The 19,794-nt window shown below is 39.9% G+C and overlaps 2 protein-coding genes across 4 annotated transcripts; both read left to right on the top strand.

Moving 5' to 3' along the window:
* The first annotated feature begins 216 nt into the window (after positions 1 to 216).
* Positions 217 to 5,391, top strand: abcb8 (ATP-binding cassette, sub-family B (MDR/TAP), member 8). 2 transcript variants are annotated; one of them, XM_039004069.1, is made up of 16 exons: positions 217 to 406; positions 785 to 1,121; positions 1,251 to 1,406; positions 1,527 to 1,621; positions 1,782 to 1,887; positions 2,140 to 2,301; positions 2,494 to 2,579; positions 2,730 to 2,827; positions 2,919 to 3,024; positions 3,175 to 3,208; positions 3,332 to 3,468; positions 3,560 to 3,654; positions 3,766 to 3,899; positions 4,089 to 4,236; positions 4,453 to 4,703; positions 4,930 to 5,391. In XM_039004069.1, the coding sequence occupies exons 1-16, from the start codon at positions 309 to 311 to the stop codon at positions 5,011 to 5,013; spliced, it is 2,127 nt and encodes a 708-aa protein (XP_038859997.1). In that variant the 5' UTR covers positions 217 to 308; the 3' UTR covers positions 5,014 to 5,391. The 2 variants fall into 2 exon arrangements, 1 of the variants encoding a protein (XP_038859997.1); XR_005477733.1 differs by lacking the exon at positions 4,930 to 5,391 and having other exon boundaries at positions 4,070 to 4,236; positions 4,453 to 4,569.
* A 2,672-nt stretch (positions 5,392 to 8,063) lies between these two features.
* Positions 8,064 to 15,799, top strand: LOC120055971 (cyclin-dependent-like kinase 5). 2 transcript variants are annotated; one of them, XM_039004067.1, is made up of 12 exons: positions 8,064 to 8,210; positions 8,579 to 8,667; positions 8,781 to 8,848; positions 9,037 to 9,097; positions 9,302 to 9,358; positions 11,025 to 11,120; positions 11,292 to 11,366; positions 11,461 to 11,557; positions 12,955 to 13,024; positions 13,206 to 13,266; positions 13,482 to 13,562; positions 13,913 to 15,799. In XM_039004067.1, exons 1-12 carry the CDS (start codon positions 8,174 to 8,176, stop codon positions 13,997 to 13,999), a joined length of 879 nt encoding a protein of 292 aa, XP_038859995.1. In that variant the 5' UTR covers positions 8,064 to 8,173; the 3' UTR covers positions 14,000 to 15,799. The 2 variants fall into 2 exon arrangements, with proteins under 2 accessions (XP_038859995.1, XP_038859996.1); XM_039004068.1 differs by lacking the exon at positions 11,292 to 11,366.
* The last annotated feature ends 3,995 nt before the right edge of the window (positions 15,800 to 19,794 follow it).

Raw genomic sequence — 19,794 nt, 5'->3', positions numbered from 1 at the left:
GACGTCACTTAATTTTAACGATCGTCACTTCCGCGAGACGAATGTCTTTTTTTAAATTTCACAATGACAGAGATAATCCTTGCCAATGATAATGAATAAAGATTCATGTTGTAGCCTTTTAACATTGTTTTTAGCGATCAAAATGCTTGTTTTGTTATTGACATTAAACATGATCCAATTTACTGTGCCAATGAGATGCATTCTGGGATAGTGTCAACATGGCAGCCTGCATGTTGTTCCTTGTACCCTTCTGAGCTAAGCGCTCAGATTCTTTGAATTTTGTTAGATTTCCGTGAAAACGTCTAAATATGTTTCACTTACTTTGTAATAGAGTCAGCACAACTGCACCGTTGCGCCCCCTCTACTCGCATTTGAATAGAACACAAGATTTATGGAGACAGCCACGGTAGGACAACGTTCTAGTTGGCTAATGCCGGTAGTCAGCTGATCAGACAGCTACTATAGTTACAGACCTTAGACTTTGCACTAGCTAATATGATTCCTTATGAAAACAATATTAGTTCAGCTCTGTCACAAAGTTGTAAATAGTGTTGTTCACTGTTCATTAAAGTGGTGTTAATGGAATGGACCATCCAGAAGTGTCATATGCTTTTTGTAACTTTTTTGTCACCATTTTAACAATATATAGAGTGAAAATCCCACCACATAGTTATTATTATTTGTTAAGCTCATGTTGTCCATGTCTCTCAAACTTGTATAATATAGATCACACTACAAACAGTACAGCTTGTTATATTGTTTGTTTGTTTTGTTTTCGTTTCAGATCACGGCTATACACAACACAATTGGCCAATGCAGGCAACTCCTCTGGACAGCCAAGTAATGCTGCTGGGCGTATCTGGGGTCTGGCTCAAGCAGCAGTCCGCCAATCTGCCTGCTGGATGTCAAGACCACCAGGGGGGGCCCTGAAGTACATCTTGGGGCCAGTGGTTCTCACCATCTCTGCTCGACTACTTGGCAGTGTAGCATATTGCCAGGCAGATGTGAATAACAATGTTCTACTAGAGCTTCAAGCCAAAGAAACTGAGCCTGAGTTTGACTGGCATATCCTGTGGGAGTTTGTCAAACCCCAGCTTTTTGCCCTTCTTGGTGCTGTCGTGGTGAGCAACATAACTTAACACTACTGGACAATCTACTGTTTAGACAGTAACATGTTGGCTAAATTCCAGTGGTGTTTTAATTGTATTGGAATGCTGAGTGATTTCAGACCAATCATGTTTTTTTCCCAGCTTGCTTTTGGTGCTGCCATCTTGAATATTCAAATTCCCCTGATGTTGGGCGATCTGGTGAACATAGTGGCACGCTACATGAGAGAACATACTGGGAATTACATGAGAGAGATGAGGGGACCTGCTCTGAAGTTGCTGGGATTGTATGGTCTCCAAGTAAGTTGTTTGTCAAAAAAGTCATTGTCAATGATTTAATTTAAATGTAGATTGAAAAATCTATTTCTGTGGAATACATAGAAAAACAATATGGTCATGAAATCTCTTTCCTGGCTTCAGGGTCTGCTCACGACTGGTTACATCATCCTGCTTTCCAGGGTAGGGGAGCGAGTAGCAGCAGACATGAGAAAGACTCTTTTCCAATCTTTACTCAGGTATACACCCAGTTGCAGTAATATATATTGAAAGCAACCAGAGGTAGAATAGACCAGTTCCAAGACAGAGAGTAGAGTGACTGACTAGATGTCACTAGACCTTCTATCCACTGTCCAACTTTTACTCTTGCTAACACAAGACTTTACATTTTTGTTTCAGGCAAGATGTAGCCTTCTTTGATTCCAACAAAACTGGCATGCTGGTGAACCGTTTGACTGCTGATATTCAGGAGTTCAAGTCTTCCTTCAAACTGGTCGTCTCTCAGGTATGGCTGTGTACATGAATTTATTGGATAATTAAAAGTAGTAGGCTGCTCCAGCCGGAGACAACTAACATTCAAAATTATCTAGGATAAAAACACAATAAAGCTTATTTCCATTGTGGTCCCCTATGCACTTCCCTATTACATATTGCCATAACTTTTCAGTATAATTTATTCATTAGCTGTTGCTCCCATCTAGAGACAGTTCACAAGATCGAAATCTAATGCCATTGCCTCAATTACTCATATCTACAGGGCCTGCGGAGTGTAACACAGACGGTTGGCTGTTTCGTGTCCCTCTATGTCATCTCCCCTAAACTCACTGGTATGACAGTGGTGATACTTCCCTGTCTGGTGGGGGCAGGAGCTCTGATTGGCTCATTCCTTCGCAGGCTGTCCCGATTGGCTCAGGAACAGGTGACATCATCACTCATTCCGACTCTGACTCATTCACTATCTAAAACACATTAGAGAAATAGATAAAAGTGTCAACTGAGAAAGCATTCTACTGAGTTTATCAGAACTACAGCATGGAGAATGGTGTGTGCTGAGCATTGGTGTCTGTCTGTGTCTAGACTGATATACAGTATGCGTATTGTGGGTGTGTAGGTGTCGAAAGCAACAGGGGTGGCAGACGAGGCCCTTGGCAATGTGAGGACAGTGAAAGCCTTCGCCATGGAGGAGCGAGAGATGCAGTGAGTGACAGTCTATTATAGTCCAGATCAGACAATATTATCAGACCTGCCCTATAATAAAGTCACAATTGTCTTTCAAAGCATTCCTAATTTCACCCCTTATTAGAGGGATTGTGTGAAAGAATGTAACTATTTGTCTGTGTTTTGCAGGTTATATGCCTGGGAAGTGGACAAATCATGTGAGATGAATGAATCTCTAGGCTCAGGGATAGCTGTTTTCCAAGGAATGTCAAATATCGTCCTGAACTGTGAGTTCCTTTTATCATGAATAGTGGATCGAACTTGCTATTTATTTAAGTATGCCATTGCTTATCTGTTACATGGTTCCTTTTCTTGCAGGCATTGTTTTAGGCACCATCTTTGCTGGTGGGTCATTGATGGCAGGTGATGAAATGTCTCCAGGTGACCTCATGTCTTTCCTGGTGGCTTCACAGACGGTGCAGAGGTAAAATACTTGTTGTTAGCAAAGATAACACTTAAGCTAATCTCTCACACTGTAACATGCCAAATGCTTGCATTATCAAATGGAAGTGTTCAATGAACGTTAGGTGAATAACAAATTGGATTTGACCTTTCCTTCTGTGTTTTTTCTTAGGTCTTTGGCCAGCATCTCTATCCTGTTTGGCCAAGTGAGTAAAGACTTGACGTATAGAAGAAGTCAGAAATACATTGCTATCAATGTAGAGTTTCAGGTTTCACAAGGTGATCAGTTGATATGGCAATAAGAAATTAGAACCTACCATGTTTTGCAGATGGTCAGAGGCCTCAGCTCTGGGGCCCGTGTTTTCGAGTACCTGTCTTTGGAGCCTACCATTCCACTTTCGGGTGGAGGCCGCATTCCTTACAAATCTCTTGCAGGACGGGTGGACTTCATGAACATTACTTTCAGGCATGACCACATCAGAAAGACAAAATTAACAAAGAGACACACACAAATTATATATATCAGTAAGTGACATTTTTAAAATTTGTTTTTCCAGTTACCCAACGAGACCTGGCCAACAGATCCTAAAGAACTTCAACCTCATCATCCCCCCCTGTAAGACTGTCGCAATCGTTGGAGAGTCCGGAGGAGGTAATGTTCCATGCGTTCCCATGGATACAAGTTCTCAATTAGTCTGATTACATAAACATAATGAAATATTTATGAAAATTATGTGTCAGTTATGGTTCTCCTGCACTGCAGGGAAGTCCACAGTGGCCTCCTTGTTGGAGCGTTTTTATGACCCCAGCAGTGGTGTGATCATGTTGGATGGCCTGGATATCCGGACACTGGACCCATCCTGGCTCAGAGGACAAGTCATTGGATTTATCAATCAGGTAAATGTTCTAGAATAATCATTCTGTTTTCTAGTGCATAAGGATGTTCTAGGATTTTCTTTCAGAACTGCTTCAGATTTGGTTATTGTCCTCCGTAAGAAACAGCTTTCTTGTGTGATTTTTGCCATAATAACAGTGATAGCAATGTTACTTTGTTATTAACAATTCAGAACCCACCCCTGCGTGTAGGAGCCTGTGCTGTTTGGCTCCTCCGTGATGGAGAACATTCGCTTTGGAAAGCCGGAGGCCACTGATGCTGAGGTCATCAATGCTGCCAAGCAGGCCAACGCCCACCGCTTTATCACAGGCTTTCCAGATGGATACAACACTGTGGTTGGTAAGTGACAACACATATTTGAGAAAAAAGCATATATTTTTTTTGTGAATGGCCCAGTTCTAACATCTTCTGATTTATTACTAGTCTATACCACTCTAATAAATCCCAGACACACATATTCAAATCAAATGTACTTAAATACTTTTTAACATAAGTAGTACTAATTGCATTACAATAAGTGCTTTTACTGAATATTGTACCTCTGTGGACACACAGGTGAGCGAGGAGTGACTATGTCAGGGGGACAGAAGCAGCGTATTGCCATTGCCCGCGCCCTGATCAAGAACCCCAGCATTCTGGTCCTGGACGAGGCCACCAGTGCACTGGACGCAGAGTCAGAGCGGGTGGTGCAAGAGGCTCTGGACCGGGCCACCACAGGACGCACTGTGCTCATCATCGCCCACAGACTCAGCACCATCCAGAGGGCAGACCTCATCTGTGTCATGAGCAACGGACGCATCATAGAGGTGAGGGAGCGGCTAAAGCACTGAAGGAAGAGAGGGATGTCTATTGTCCTCTGTCCCATTGGTGTTTTTTCCCCAGATATTGGACACTTTTCCCAATCACGTTTTCTTGTCATTAAAGTAATAATAATCGCAAAGTTTTTTAAAGAGCATCACAACACGTGTAATGATGTATGACAATTTAACTACAAAAGCTTGGTTGTATAGTTTTTGTCTTGTCTCTTCCTAGGCTGGAACTCACACGGAATTGCTGAGCAAAGGAGGGCTGTATGCTGACCTGATACGCAGGCAGAGATCAGAGGGAGAGAAGTGAACACTACTTTGATATGGCACAGAACTGTAGGCCTATATCATGAACTAGGGACAGCCTTTTCATAAGAAATGAAAAAGATGCATAGGTATTATCACTTGTTTTATGTTGGTGTAAAGTTGATTTAGTTTAATGGTCCAATGTCAAATTCCATTTTTTACAAGCCAAATGTATGGGTGGACCAACTGGATTATATTTTATTGTGGCCCAAGTAAGGCTGCTGAAATTGCAAGTGTTTATCATGTGTTGTTTATAGGAAGAGAATACTAACTGTACAGGATGTGAATGTGGTTTTAGCAGGGTTACTTGGCCCTGTCCTGTGTCTGAACATTTTGCAAGACTTTTAATCATTAAATTCTATTCATCATCTGTTTTCAGTGAGAGAGAGAATGCTAATTTGGTACAGAGCAGACCTAACCACTCTATTAAATTAGTCAAAACAGGAACATTATACATCTGGCTAGAAACAGAAAAATGTCCTTGTGTGCTACCTACAGTGCATTCGGAAAGTATTCAGACCCCTTTACTTTTCCCACATTTTGTTACCTTACAGCCTACTTCTAAAATGGATAAAATATGTTTTCCCTCATCCACACACAATACCCCATAATGACAAAGTGAAAACAGATTTTTACATGCGTATGTATTAAAAATAAAAAAACGGAAATAAACCATTTACATAAGTATTCAGACCCTTTACTCAGTACTTTGTTGAAGCACCTTTGGCAGCGATTACAGCCTTGAGTCTTCTTGGGTGTGATGCTACAAGCTTGGCACACCTGTATTTGGGGAGTTTCTCTCATTCTTCTCTGCAAATCCTCTCAAGCGCTGTCAGGTTGGATGGGGAGCGTCGCTGCACAGCTATTTTCAGGTCTCTCCAGAGATGTTAGATCGGGTTCAAGTCCGGGCTTTCGCTGGGCCACTCAAGGACATTCAGAGACTTGTCCTGAAGCCACTCCTGTGTTGTCTTGGCTGTGTGCTTAGGGTCGTTGTCCTGTTGGAAGGTGAACCTTCATCCCAGTCTGAGGGTCTGAGCGCTCTGGAGCAGGTTTTCATCAAGGATCTCTCTGTACTTGGTTCCGTTCATCTTTCCAGCGATCCTGACTAGTCTCCCAGTCCCTTACGCTGAAAAACATCCCCACAGCATGATGCTGCCACCACCATGCTTCACCGTAGGGATGGTGCCAGGTTTCCTCCAGGCGTGACGCTTTGCATTTAAGCCAAAGAGTTCAATCTAGGTTTAATTAGACCAGAGAATCTTGTTTCTCATGGTCAGAGTCCTTTAGGTGCCTTTTGGCAAACTCCAAGGGACCTGAGCTCAATTTCAAGTCTCATAGCAAAGGGTCTGAATACTTATGTAAATACATTTATTTATTTTTAATACATTTGCAAAAATGTCAAAAAATCTGTTTTCACTTTGTCATTATGGGGTATTGTGTGTAGATTGGAAAGGATTATTTTTTTTATGAAGCTGTAATGTAACAAAATGTGGAAAAAGCTAAGGGTTCTGAATACTTTCCAAATGCACTGTATATCCCCCCAATAGAATCCCCATACTTTAACGATGACAGCTTCTCCATCCTAGAGAAGGAGATCAACCATTTCCAGGCCCAGGGACATGTACTAGTCTGTGGCGACTTAAATGCCAGAACTGGACAAGAACCTGACACTCTCAACACACAACGGGACAAACACCTACTTGGAGGTGACATTATTCCCTCCCAAATATGCCCCCCTAACACAACCATGACAAAACAACCAGTAAAAACATGTCACAACTCCTGCAGCTCTGTCGCACGCTGGGTCTGTACATAGTCAATGGTAGGCTTCGAGGAGACTCCTATGGTAGGTACACCTACAGCTCATCCCTTGGCAGTAGTACTTTAGATTACTTTATCACTGACCTCAACCCATAGTCTCTCAGAGCGTTCACAGTCAGTCCCCTAACACCCGTATCAGATCAAAGCAAAATCACATTCTATTTGAACAGAGAAATACTCAATCATGTCAGCCAAAGGAACTGCACAATATTAAGGAATGCTATAGATGGAAGGAATCTAACCACTTCTGGGAAAATGTAAACACACTAAACAAACAACACAAAGAGTTATCTATCCAAAATGGAGATGTATGGATAAACCACTTCTCCAATATTTTTGGCTCTATAACAAAGAACAAACAGCAAAAACATATACATGATCAATTACAAATCTTAGAATCAGCTATTAAAGACTACCAGAACCCACTGGATTCTCCAATTACATTGAATGAACTGCAGGACCAAATACAAACCCTCCACCCCAAAAAGGCCTGTGGCGTTGATGAAAACAAGCTATATGCACACAACCCAAAAAATGAGGTAGAAACTGAGCTGCCCTTCCTAACCTCCTGCCAAATGTATGACCATATTAGAGACACATATTTCCCTCTGATTACACAAACCCACAAAGAATACCAAAACAAATCCAATTTTGATAAACTCCCATATCTATTGAGTGAAATTGCACAGTGTGCCATAACAGCAGCAAGATGTGTGACCTGTTGCCACAAGAAAAAGGCAACCAGTGGAGAACAAACAGCATTGTAAATATAACCCATATTTATATTTATTTTCCCTTTTGTACTTTAACTATTTGCACATCATTTTAACTATGTACATAGTCATAATATGACATTTTAAATGTGCCTATTCCTTTGAAACTTGTGAGTGTAATGTCTACTGTTAATTTTTGATTGTTTATTTCACTTTTGTTTATTATCTATTTCACTTACTTTGGCAATGTAAACAAGTAAAATAGATTATACTGTGTGAAGATGGTGGTTCTAGCTAAACTATTAACATATTTAACAAGATTGTAGCCTACAGGCTGTCTAATTGGACCTCTGTCTGAGGATTTCTTTAGAAGGTAACATTAGAGATGTTACATTTTTTTGTAAATATTTCTAAGATTGACAGTGATTACAGGGTTCATTATCCACATGAATGATGTTTCACACCCACCCTCATGTTGCAGTTCATAATTTGACCGCTTTCGATGCTGGTGTAGCAGCAACATTGTAGCTATGAATAACAGCTGGCTAGCGAACGTTCGTTAACAACATTTCCACCGGGGCTGCATTTCACTACTGTTAGCTAGGTAAAGGCTAGCTTTATTGACAAAATATGCAGAAGTATGAAAAACTTGAGAAGATTGGAGAGGGTAAGTGTGTCTGTTTCTTTCCCAGATAATCTCTGTTATCTAATAATGTTGTTTTCTGTTAGCATTGCTAGATCGCTAACGTTAGCCAGCTAGCGATTTTGAATGACAAGTCATTGACATTGATATGTTACACACGTTTGATAATATTTAGCTAATTTGACAATGTCTTTACTACCTAGCAGCAAGATTAAGCCACAATGAAATTTTTGTTAGTTAATTTAAAGTTAGTTAGCTAGTTAACTTGAGCTAGCTAGCTTGTCATTATTCCATTCATGGGCAAGTTAGCTTGCTTAGCTACATTGCTAGTTAACAACCCATTCAGCCAAGCTAGCTAGCCATCTAGTAAACGTTGTGATTTCTTTCTGCAGGCACATATGGAACTGTTTTCAAAGCAAAAAATAGAGAAACGCATGAAATCGTGGCTTTAAAAAGAGTGAGATTGGATGACGACGATGAGGTAGGAATTATTGGGACTACAAATATAGCTATGCTAAAGCTAGTCACCTGGTTAGTTTGCTAAGGTTATGGCATATTTGTTGACGGCTCAATTTGCTTGCTGGTTTCTTGTAGGGGGTCCCAAGTTCTGCCCTGCGAGAAATTTGCCTCCTGAAAGAACTGAAGCATAAAAACATTGTGAGGTATGTCTGATGTGAAATTTGTCAAATTCTGAAAATGCATAAATTAGCTATGTATGCCATACAATATCTTCCCGAATCAGAACTTAAGTGACTAGTAAATTTACTTTTCAACAGTGTAATTTCTAGCATTATATTAAATATTTAGCTATGCAAAGAGTTTAATTCACATTTAATTTTGCTTTTCCTAGATTGCATGATGTTCTGCACAGTGACAAGAAGTTAACATTGGTGTTTGAATTTTGTGATCAGGTGAGTGCTGCCAGATGTATGTGAATGCCGTTTTTGTATGAAGAGGAGTTTGTTGCTTTAGCTATGACAATTTACCAAAACCAATTTAAAGTAGAAGTGCCCACAAGATAAGGTTTTTCTCCCCAGTGAGTCACTTGTTTGATTTGATGTCTGATTTTCTTTTTGCTGGGGTGCAGTGATTTAACTTGACTCTTACAACCACAGGATCTAAAGAAATACTTTGACAGCTGCAATGGAGACCTAGATCCAGAAACTGTCAAGGTGAGTCATTGAGATTCAAATAAGGGGGTGACCAGTGAGATATACCTGCTGGATCGCGTGCTGCTATGGTGACCAGTGAGCTGGAGGCGGGGCTTTACCTAGCAGCGACTTGTAGATGACCTGGAGCCAGTGGGTTTGGCGACGAGTATGAAGCGAGGGCCAGCCAACGAGAGCGTACAGGTCGCAGTGGTGGGTAGTATATGGGGCTTTGGTGACAAAACGGGTGGCACTGTGATAGACTGCATCCAATTTGTTGAGTAGAGTGTTGGAGGCTATTTTATAATGACATCGGCGAAGTCAAGGATCGGTAGGATAGTCCGTTTTACGAGGGTATGTTTGGCAGCATGAGTGAAGGATGCTTTGTTGCGGAATAGGAAGCCGATTCTAGATTTCATTTTGGATTGGAGATGCTTAATGTGAGTCTGGAAGGAGAGTTTACAGTCTAACCAGACACCTAGGTATTTGTAGTTGTCCACATATTCTAAGTCAGAACCGTCCAGAGTAGTGATGCTGGATGGGCGGGCAGTGATCGGTTGAAGAGCATGCATTTAGTTTTACTTGCAGTAATGTCATAGTCAGTGTAGCTAATAGAACTAACGCGTTAGTAAACCCGCTACAATCATGCAGTAACGTTAGTGTACAGTCAGTAAGCAGTTACACGGGTGGGCCCCGGTGGTAATAAATTAGTAATACCAAAAGCTTACCATGACTTGGAAGCGTTCCAGTGTTGTGTTGGAAAGTCATAGCCAGCTAGCTAACATAGCATCCCTCTGTTTGAGCAGGGTGTTTCAATGTCTAGCTAGCTGCATTTGCTAGCTAAGTAAGTGAAACTGAAAGTGAAAAAAAAGACTCTTGCTTTTCCTTCATTTTGGAAGAAATTAATTTGTTCAAAACTGTTCAAATATTGTCTTCCTCTTTCTTTGAGTCAACTACTAACCACATTTTATACTGTAGCTTTCAGTACTAGATTAATTATCTCATCCTTTGATTGGGTGGACAACATGTCAGATCATGCTATTGACTGTACGTTTGTTTATTCCATGTGTAACTCTGTGTTGTTGTTTGTGTCGCACTGCTTTGCTTTATCTTGGCCAGGTTGCAGTTGTAAATGAGACCTTGTTCTCAACTAGCCTACCTGGTTAAATAAAGGTGAAATAAAAATAAAATGCTGCAAGAGCTCTGATAGGCTGTAGGACATTGTCTGAAAGTTGTCATAATTACTATAAGTCTATGGAAGGAGGTGAGAACCATGAGCTTCCTAGGTTTTGTCAAGTCAATGTACCCAGAGGAGGACGTAAGCTAGCTGTCCTCCGGCTACCCCATTGTGCTATCCTACAGAGTTCTGTTGAAGGCTACTATAGACCGTCTTTCCAAATAGTGTGTTTTAATAAAGTATTTGTTGACGTGGTTATATTTAGTATAGTTTTATCTAAAAATTATAACTTTTTAAATGTTTAAACCTTTTTATTTTTATAAAATTCACTGAGGATGGTCCTCCCCTTCCTCCTCTGAGGAGCCTCCACTGTGTGACACAAATTATCGTATAACTCCGAAGAGTACCACCAATGTCCTCTCTCATTAATAATGAGAATGAAGTATTACTGCCTTGTTGTCTTTCTGTATCTCTGTGCTTAACTTAGTCTTCCCCTACTTTCTGTATGTGCAGTCGTTCATGTACCAGCTGTTGAAGGGGCTTGCCTTCTGCCACAGTCGGAATGTTCTCCACAGAGACCTGAAGCCACAGAACCTCCTCATCAATAGGGTAAGTCAGTGGAATGTTGGGCTTTGACTGGTTAAGTTCTAGTTCTAGAAAGTTAGAGGACACACTGTGCTGTAAGTGTCTTAACTTAAACAGACATGATCTTGCTTAGTTAGTGAGAAAATCATTTACCTTTTCCATAGTCTACAATGTGAAATGATTTGCTCCTTTTAGAATGGGGAATTGAAGCTGGCTGACTTTGGCTTGGCTCGAGCCTTTGGAATCCCAGTGAGATGTTACTCAGCAGAGGTGATATGACAATTATTGTATTAATTTGGATACGAGCAAAGAAAATGAATGCCTAAATTACTGGTGACATTCAAGCTTCTCTCTCTCTCTTTAGGTTGTGACATTGTGGTATAGGCCCCCAGATGTGCTCTTCGGTGCTAAGCTTTATTCTACCTCTATTGACATGTGGTCTGCTGGATGCATATTTGCAGGTATGTATAACCTTAAGGTCAAAATTGCACAGCAAGTTCAAGGGGATGATTGTACACTCTACTTACCTGTGCTATATTCTCAGCGTCACCCAGAAGCTTCTCGACCCATTTCATTTTGCCTATCAGCCTAGCAGAGGAGTTGATGATGCCATTCTTACCCTCCTTAACATGGTCTATAGACATCTAGAGGGTGCCAAATCCCATGTTAGGGTTTTGTTTGTTGACTTTTCTTCTGCCTTCAACACAATCCAGCCCTACATTCTGGCACAGGGACTCATTCGGGACTGCTCCTTAGATGGGGGGACTGGTTTTGTGGCTGTTGGACTTCCTGAGCCAACACTCATAGCGAGTCAAAATAGGTCCCCAAGTGTCGGACATACGCAATACCAACACAGGCTCTCCTCAGGGATGTGTTTTGTCCCCACTCCTGTTCATATTGTACACTAATAGTTGTACTAATTCCCATCCTGACAGACACCTCGTTAAGTTCGCTGATGACACTGCCTTGATCAGCCTGTTGCATGATGACGAGGAACATCATCTCCCGGTCCTAGATGACTTTGTAGAGTGATGTGAGGAATCACACTTGGTCCTCAATACCAACAAGACCAAAGAGATGTGCATAGACTTCAGGAAGTGTACAACACCTACCTCTGCAACATCTGTCAGAGGTCAGAATATAGAGATTGTAGAGGAATACAAATACCTGGGTGTCCTCTTGGACAATAAACTTCAGTGGAGTAAATGTACAGACCTGATCTACAAAAAAAGCCAACAGACTGTATTTTCTCAAAAAGCTGGGATCTTTTAATATAGTCTGTACTATACTGACTCTGTTTTAAAAATCTTTCATTGAGAGTATTTTAACTTTTTTAAATGTTTGTTGGTTTGGCAATGACACTGTCAGCCAGAGAAATATGCTGAGAAGGATTATCACCGAAGCAAGCAAGGTACTTGGAGTCAAACAGACAGTCCTGGATGAGATCGTTAAGGTCAGGGCCCTCCGCAAGGCTCACAATCATTTTAGACCCAAACCACCCCCTGTACCCGGACTTTGAACTACCCCCCTCTGGGCGCAGGTATAGGGCACCCCTCAGCAGGAAAAACAGAACTAGACAATAATTTGTGCCAGGTGTGATATCCCTCCTAAATAGCTTGGGTTTAATGTTCCTATCGACTCAGTATAGCCAGCAGGCTAGTCTTTAAAAAAAATTTTTTTATTGGTATGTAACTGTTATGAAAGTTGTATTGTCAATTTTGTTTTGTATTTAAACGCCACTTTAAATGTGTACATGACACCGCAACAAAATTTTACCATGGGGACAATAAAGTAAGTACATAAGTTAGGGCCTCTACCTTTTGTTGATCTTCTATAACTTTAGCTTTTTTTCATTTAGAGTTGGCAAACGCTGGAAGGCCCCTGTTTCCGGGTAATGACGTTGACGACCAGCTGAAGAGGATCTTCCGATATCCTTTCAGAGCTGTATAGATGGTAACCAGGTTCAGTATACTGTCTGTGTTGTATGGTATGTAGAAACAAAGACACAGGAACTAAAGTTGGTCCACTTTGTTGAGATTAATCTATTGCAATGACTAAACTTGACCAGTCCTGTTTACTGGTGAAAGTCTTTCCTTAATGCTGTGGCACATTGTTGGGTACACCAACTGAAGAACAGTGGCAGACAATGACAAAGCTTCCAGACTACAAGGTAGGCTATCCCACTGATGTTGTCAATTACTGATGATCATACAGAAACTCATGTTTTCTACTGCCTTCAGGAAAATAAGAATATATGATTTCCATGGTATGAGAGTAGTTGACGTTTGTAGATCAGATTCATCTATAAGAGATGGAACAAATATTTTCTGCGCTGCTGTCTGTTTACTGTACATCCATTTTCTCTATCGTTGTTTTTACCTACAGCCGTACCCCATGTATCCAGCTACGACCTCACTGGTGAATGTTGTCCCCAAACTCAGTAGCACAGGACGGGATCTCCTGCAGGTTAGTATTGCCCCCACCCTCCCCCCACATGACCAATATATTAATCAGTATACAATGTATTATCATGCTATATCATTCCTTGACGTTAACATAAACTTACAATGCAATGTCCTTCACTGTAATGCTCTGAATTCATATGTTTCACAAATACAAATGAGCAAACCCACACTGTGAGTTACAACAAACTGGTTGTGTATAGTGTACCTGGCAGACAGCTTAGACAGGAATATCACGTTGTCACTAGGTGGAGTCAGTGCAAAGCTTTCCCCAAATGTCACTTGAATACTTAAGAAATGTTGCCTTACAAACAACACACATCTGACTTGCATTCTTTTTGTTCTCTCTTTTAGAATCTGTTGAAGTGTAATCCTGTTCAGAGGATCTCTGCAGAGGAGGCATTACAGCACCCTTACTTTGCTGATTTCTGCCTACCGTAGATGAGGTGCCCAAACACGTCACTCAACTGAACCTCCTCCATCAGAATCAATCCTCTTTCACTCCCATCTTCTCAACAGGATCTGTCTATCTCGACTCCCTACAAGGCTCATCCTTCAGCATCACCTGTTTTAACTTAGACACTTCCCTTCAGTTCATCCTGTTGTGCCTCCTAATGGAATCAAGTCCTTGTGGGCTCTGCAATATTTTAGATTTTGTTAGCAAACCTGTCTGCTTTTTGTCTGTGAAGCGCACTGATATGGAAACATATAACATGTAGCGAATAACAAATCTGGACCCAGAGAAACTGTGAATCCTTCTGAGCCAATAGCTGCGCAGCAGAGTAAGAGGTTTGAACAATTGAAGTTGCGTGCTGCATAAAGTACTGGCAAAAATTGAGGTATTTGAATACATTGTTCAAATAGTTTTAATGTGCTACTGCTGTTAACTTGTCAATATTGCATTAATAGGTCATAATAAGATTGGAGACAGACTTGCATATTTTCCTTGTTCTTCATCATAGTTATAACAATATTCCACTTACAATAAGAGATTGTAAAATGGAGTGGAGGCATATTTATCAGTTACTTCTCAGGCTTGCTGTTTAGCTTTTTGTGTTTGAGTTTTTTTGTGCACTTTGAAAATGGCAGTTGCTTTTTTAATAGTTTAGATCTCATCCACTCTATCAAGTAAAGTTGAACACTGAAAGTCGGTATTGTCGAAGCTGGGGCCAACTGATATTTATTATGAACAGTGGACCATACGAACTTGAGTCATTGCTTTTATTTTATAGTTACATTTTTGTAACTTTGTACAATATTTCATAATTGACCTAATCTCTTATAGCTAAGAGAAAGGGAAGAGAGGAGGAAATCCACTGATACCTGTATTACCACATTACGATTGTTTTGCACCACTTTGGCTGTGTTCACTCAGATGGGTAACTTAATTTTGATAAGGAACTAGCATGTTTTTCAGTGTTATTTTACTCCAGATAGTCGCTACTTATCCCACGAAAGCCACAATTATAAGTAATCTACCAAAACATTGGTTTGCATGGATAGGGAAAATATGTATTTTGATGTCAGATGACAAGCAGAATACATGTATTTATTGATAATTGAATGTCTGCTTATGTGTGCATTTAGTCCTTTTTTCTACCAAACAAATTACTTTCAGGAGTTGTATATGCTCTTCTTATTCAAATAATGACAATTGTGACACTTAGATCCATGGCATTTTTACAGCTCTTTATATAGTACATTGATGTTTGCATCTGAGTTGAGATACGATTCCATTATCACATGCAGATATGTTGGATCTTAATTTGACCAGTTTCTCACTGCAGGAAATGTGAATTATTGTGTGGATTATAATTAGACATTTTTGTAGATTTCGATACATTTTTAGATGGTGCAAATCAAGTCTGACATTTTAAAGTGAAAATTACAAACTTTAGAAGCCTTTTAAGCCTCAAATACACTACAAGTTTGCATTTCCTGCCGTGCAGGAAATTTCCTGCAACAGGGTGATAAAATTAAGATCCTACATCTGTAAAGACAAGCAATTCCAGTTTTTAGACAAGACTGCTGTAGATTAAGTTAAATATGACTCATTTCTATTTTGAAATAAGAGGGGACTTTGCACTTTTATCATTATGTTCATTGTTTTATTGTAGAACTTGGGTCAAGTATTTAGACAATTGCTGTCAGCAGTGGTCTTTTTGTGTACATTTTATAACACAATGGTTCAGTATTTAATAAAGTGGACTCAAAATATTAAATTTTTTTCTGCTTTTGTTGTTGGAAAATGATTTCCTTTTCTGTAAAATCAAGACAAAGTTCCGTCAATTTCAGAGCAGGGGCATGGTGGAGAAGATGGCCAACGACCGCCAGAAGTCGGGAGCTTTTGTTCCAACTTTCTGCTCTATGCACCAGCCGGCGTGAGTGAGTTCCGTTAAGATGTTACCGTGGTCCATGACCCAGGATTTTAAAGTAACTTTATGCACCAAATATTGCCAAATAGAATACCTCAGTTACACAAATGGTTCAAATAGTTGAAGGAAGCCATATCATGGAGTGATATGTCATGTCATATGTGTCTCCCGACCCCTCCTGTCTCAGCCTCCAGTATTTATGCTGCAGTAGTTTGTGTCGTGGGGCTAGGGTCAGTCTGTTACATCTGGAGTATTTCTCCTGTCTTATCTGGTGTCCTGTGTGAATTTAAGAATGCTCTCTAATTCTCTCTCTTTCTCTCTCTCGGAGGACCTGAGCCCTAGGACCATGCCTCAGGACTACCTGGCCTGATGAATACTTGCTGTCCCCAGTCCACCTGGTCGTGATGCTGCTCCAGTTTCAACTGTTCTGCCTGCGTCTATGGAACCCTGACCTGTTCACCGGACGTGCTACCTGTCCCAGACCTACTGTTTTCAACTCTCTATAGACAGTAGGAGCGGTAGAGATACTCTGAATGATCGGCTATGAAAAGTCAACTGACATTTACTCCTGTGGTGCTGACCTGTTGCACCCTCGACAACCACTGTGATTATTATTAATTGACCCTGCTGGTCATCTATGAACATTTAAACATCTTGGCCATGTTCTGTTATAATCTCCACCCGGCACACCCAGAAGAGGACTGGCCACCCCTCATAGCCTGGTTCCTCTAGGTTTCTTCCTAGGTTCTGGCCTTTCTAGCGAGTCTTTCCTAGCCACCGTGCTTCTACACCTGCATTGCTTGCTGTTTGGGGTTTTAGGCTGGGTTTCTGTACAGCACTTTGTGACATCAGCTGATGTAAGAAGGGCTTTATAAATACATTTGATTGATTGATTGTATAAGGGTAGATAAAGATGGTGTTACATGATCTACATGTAATTACATGAATGATGACGCATAGAAGACCAAACAATGCTGATTACATTTCCAGATAATTCTGCACGTGATGTTTGACGTAAGATTGAGAATGTTACACTTGGTTAGGAGAGGGTATTCATTATTTAATGGATATTTACGATCAATCACATGGTGGAAATATCATATACATACAGTACATAGTGCCAGTTGATCCTAGTTCAGTTCCACAGCTGTCTGTAGGCCTCCAACAGAGCGAGACATACTATAATCTACTCTGTAAGATCCAGTCTTACAGAAGTATAAAATTCCTTACAAGCCAGTGGCCACATACTGTACGTACAATCATTTGTTTTTTTGTTGTCAGATAACATATCCCGGCTTCTCAGCCCCATGTTCAATACTTCATGATCACTGAATATTGCACAGCCCTAAGCCTAGTTTTCATTAAGATTTTTTCATTCTAAAGATTGAACAGTAGCCTACCACACAACATGGATATTAACCAGATTAATATTAATCTGGCTCCCAACAAAATAGTAAAGTAACATGGTGGCTGATTATACACAAGGAGGAGTACACAATGGTCATGCAAGGAGGAAAAGAGGTGAGGTGCAATAACAATACACATAATTAAGCTGCAAGAATGAAGGTCTTTAGACTATTAGTTGACAAATATACAACACTGTCATCTACTTGGCTGTAATTTATTATGCTATAAAATACCCATTAAAAGACTTGAATCAATAAGCACAACCAGTATTGAGGTATTATTCAAATATGACAGGACCATGTCCATATTCTGTTTCAGACTACTGACTATTGCGTTGCTTCTGCTCTGCTATTATTTGATTGGCATTAAGGCAGGGGTAGATAAGGATTCTAGTATGGGACACAGTACGGCACGTAGTACAAAGTATTCATAAAACTTTAACCCCTTAAATTTGCCACCTGTTTTACTTTCAATCTGATTTCTAATGAATTTAATGTAAATTAGATTGATGCTTACAAAGCATAAGCAAATAGTTGCAATGTATTCTGATTTCTGTTAAGTACTTACTGTGTTTTTTTTTTAGGAAGGACAGGTGATAAACCATTGGTGGTGAGTTTTATAACTAACCTCCACATTGTCATGAAAGACCAGACCACAATGGGACACACAGTTAACACCAAGACAATGTCACATCATCAGTTGTGGTAACCCAGTACAAAAATGGATTCCTTTATGCCAAATCCACAAATTCCATTAGTAGGGGAGCTGTGTGACCAGACTTGAAAATAAACTGTGTTAAATGCATTGATTTCACAATTACATTATTTTTGGGCCAATGCATTTATTGCTCATAACAAAACACTGATAAACCATATCTTAAAGTTTACAACTTCAAAGAAGAGACCCTTACTGAGTGATGTTTGGCTTGGTTCTAGTCTCACCCAAGACAAGGCTTATCCCAGGATACATAGTTGGATATAAGACGTGCCAATAAGGTAGCCAGTCTTGATCAGAGAGGGAGGTAATTGGCTCAGGAACCAAGGCTGATCTCAAGGTCTTTGTGCTTCTCATCAACAGTCATCTAATAAACAGACAAAAGCATAGAAATATAACTTCTAGAATTAGACATTTTCTATAGGCAAAAAGGTAAAGCTACAGATGTCCCTTTGAAGTGTTCTGGTTTCTTTTCTCTAAAATGACCACATAACAAAGTTTAACATGACTAGAACTAATTTCACATAGATAAAAAAAACTATTTTGTTAGGTAATTAATGCAATGATCAACATGAACAGTAGCATGAGAGAAAATAGACACAAAAGATTTACAAAAAAAGGTATGTACATAGGAAGATGGTTAAATATATAGTTTATTATATTTGATAATTTACACATCACAAACTGACTGTTATTTGAGTCGTATTACATTACTGGAATTCCAATAACAATAGTATATAACAATGCAATTATACAATGCATTTCAGTGTTTTAAACCAACTGAACTGAATAAAGTAGGGAACCTGGGACATGTATGTTTTTGAAGCACTGTAATAAACTGTCTCTGGAATCTTACAAATTCTACTCTGTGTCTGGTCCTAAAATTAAATAGAAACTGGAAGACACTTGAGGTCCACTTGGATAACAACACAAACTAATGGACAACTCTTGGGGTAGGCCATCGTGTGCTCATATGGCAAGTCTGCAGCTCCCTTGTCCTCCAATTCCCTTATGGCGCAACAGCAGTAATGGATACATTTTTTCGTCTTTTTTATTTATTTTTTACATACTATAAACATATCAACACATGAGCGAGATTGAATTTCTTAATGGCATTTTGATCTGGTATTTACACATTTCAATCAATATTTAGAATACCACCTTGACAATGTTTGTACTCCACTAGTTCCCAATAGAGAATAGTTTACTATCACAGGGGACTTGTGCTAATGAGTGTTTATGTAGCAGTTAAAAGCCATGGTCATGGAACAAAACCATTTGAACAACACCCACATAAACTAACTTTAAGTTTGGGTGGATCGTCTTGCTTGTTTGTCTATTCTATTGAAAGTGGTGATTAAGAGTGGGGGCTGAGTTACAGCAGACTCCTGTGAAGAGTGTCCTTTTCCAGTGACAGTACGGTCAGTACGACTATTCCCAGAAAAAAATGGGAAACCACGACAGAAGAAAATGTTGTCATTGATGTACATTTTTTCAGCAGTAGACAGATGAAAAGCATGTGGAGCACTATATATAACAATGGGAAATGTTCCTATTTTCCCCAAATCTTATGGAAAAGTTGTGATTGTTCATATGTGAAAACATAAAAACTTTTTTTTTTTACAATATGTAACTTGTAAACAAAGAATTGCATTAAATAATCTTGCAATAGTTTCTCTTCCTGGGGACCTAACGCAAGAGGCTTTCATTACTTGATGGTTTATAGTTTCAAATCAGTGA

Source organism: Salvelinus namaycush, chromosome 11 (assembly GCF_016432855.1).
Source record: "Salvelinus namaycush isolate Seneca chromosome 11, SaNama_1.0, whole genome shotgun sequence".
In the NCBI taxonomy this organism is placed as follows: domain Eukaryota; kingdom Metazoa; phylum Chordata; class Actinopteri; order Salmoniformes; family Salmonidae; genus Salvelinus; species Salvelinus namaycush.
The sequence above is the reverse complement of the archived record's forward strand: the minus strand, read 5'-3'. Positions and strand labels throughout refer to the sequence as shown.

What these genes read in the sequence shown, in the direction of transcription:
- abcb8 (XM_039004069.1), top strand. Translation starts at nt 309, where the DNA reads ATGTTTCACTTACTTTGTAATAGAGTCAGCACAACTGCACCGTTGCGC. An exon ending in GATTTATGGAGACAGCCACG is followed by an intron (nt 407 to 784) that starts GTAGGACAACGT and finishes TTTTCGTTTCAG; the next exon opens with ATCACGGCTATACACAACAC. An exon ending in GTCAAATATCGTCCTGAACT is followed by an intron (nt 2,828 to 2,918) that starts GTGAGTTCCTTT and finishes CTTTTCTTGCAG; the next exon opens with GCATTGTTTTAGGCACCATC.
- LOC120055971 (XM_039004067.1), top strand. Translation starts at nt 8,174, where the DNA reads ATGCAGAAGTATGAAAAACTTGAGAAGATTGGAGAGG. An exon ending in ACTTGAGAAGATTGGAGAGG is followed by an intron (nt 8,211 to 8,578) that starts GTAAGTGTGTCT and finishes TTCTTTCTGCAG; the next exon opens with GCACATATGGAACTGTTTTC. An exon ending in TAGATCCAGAAACTGTCAAG is followed by an intron (nt 9,359 to 11,024) that starts GTGAGTCATTGA and finishes CTGTATGTGCAG; the next exon opens with TCGTTCATGTACCAGCTGTT.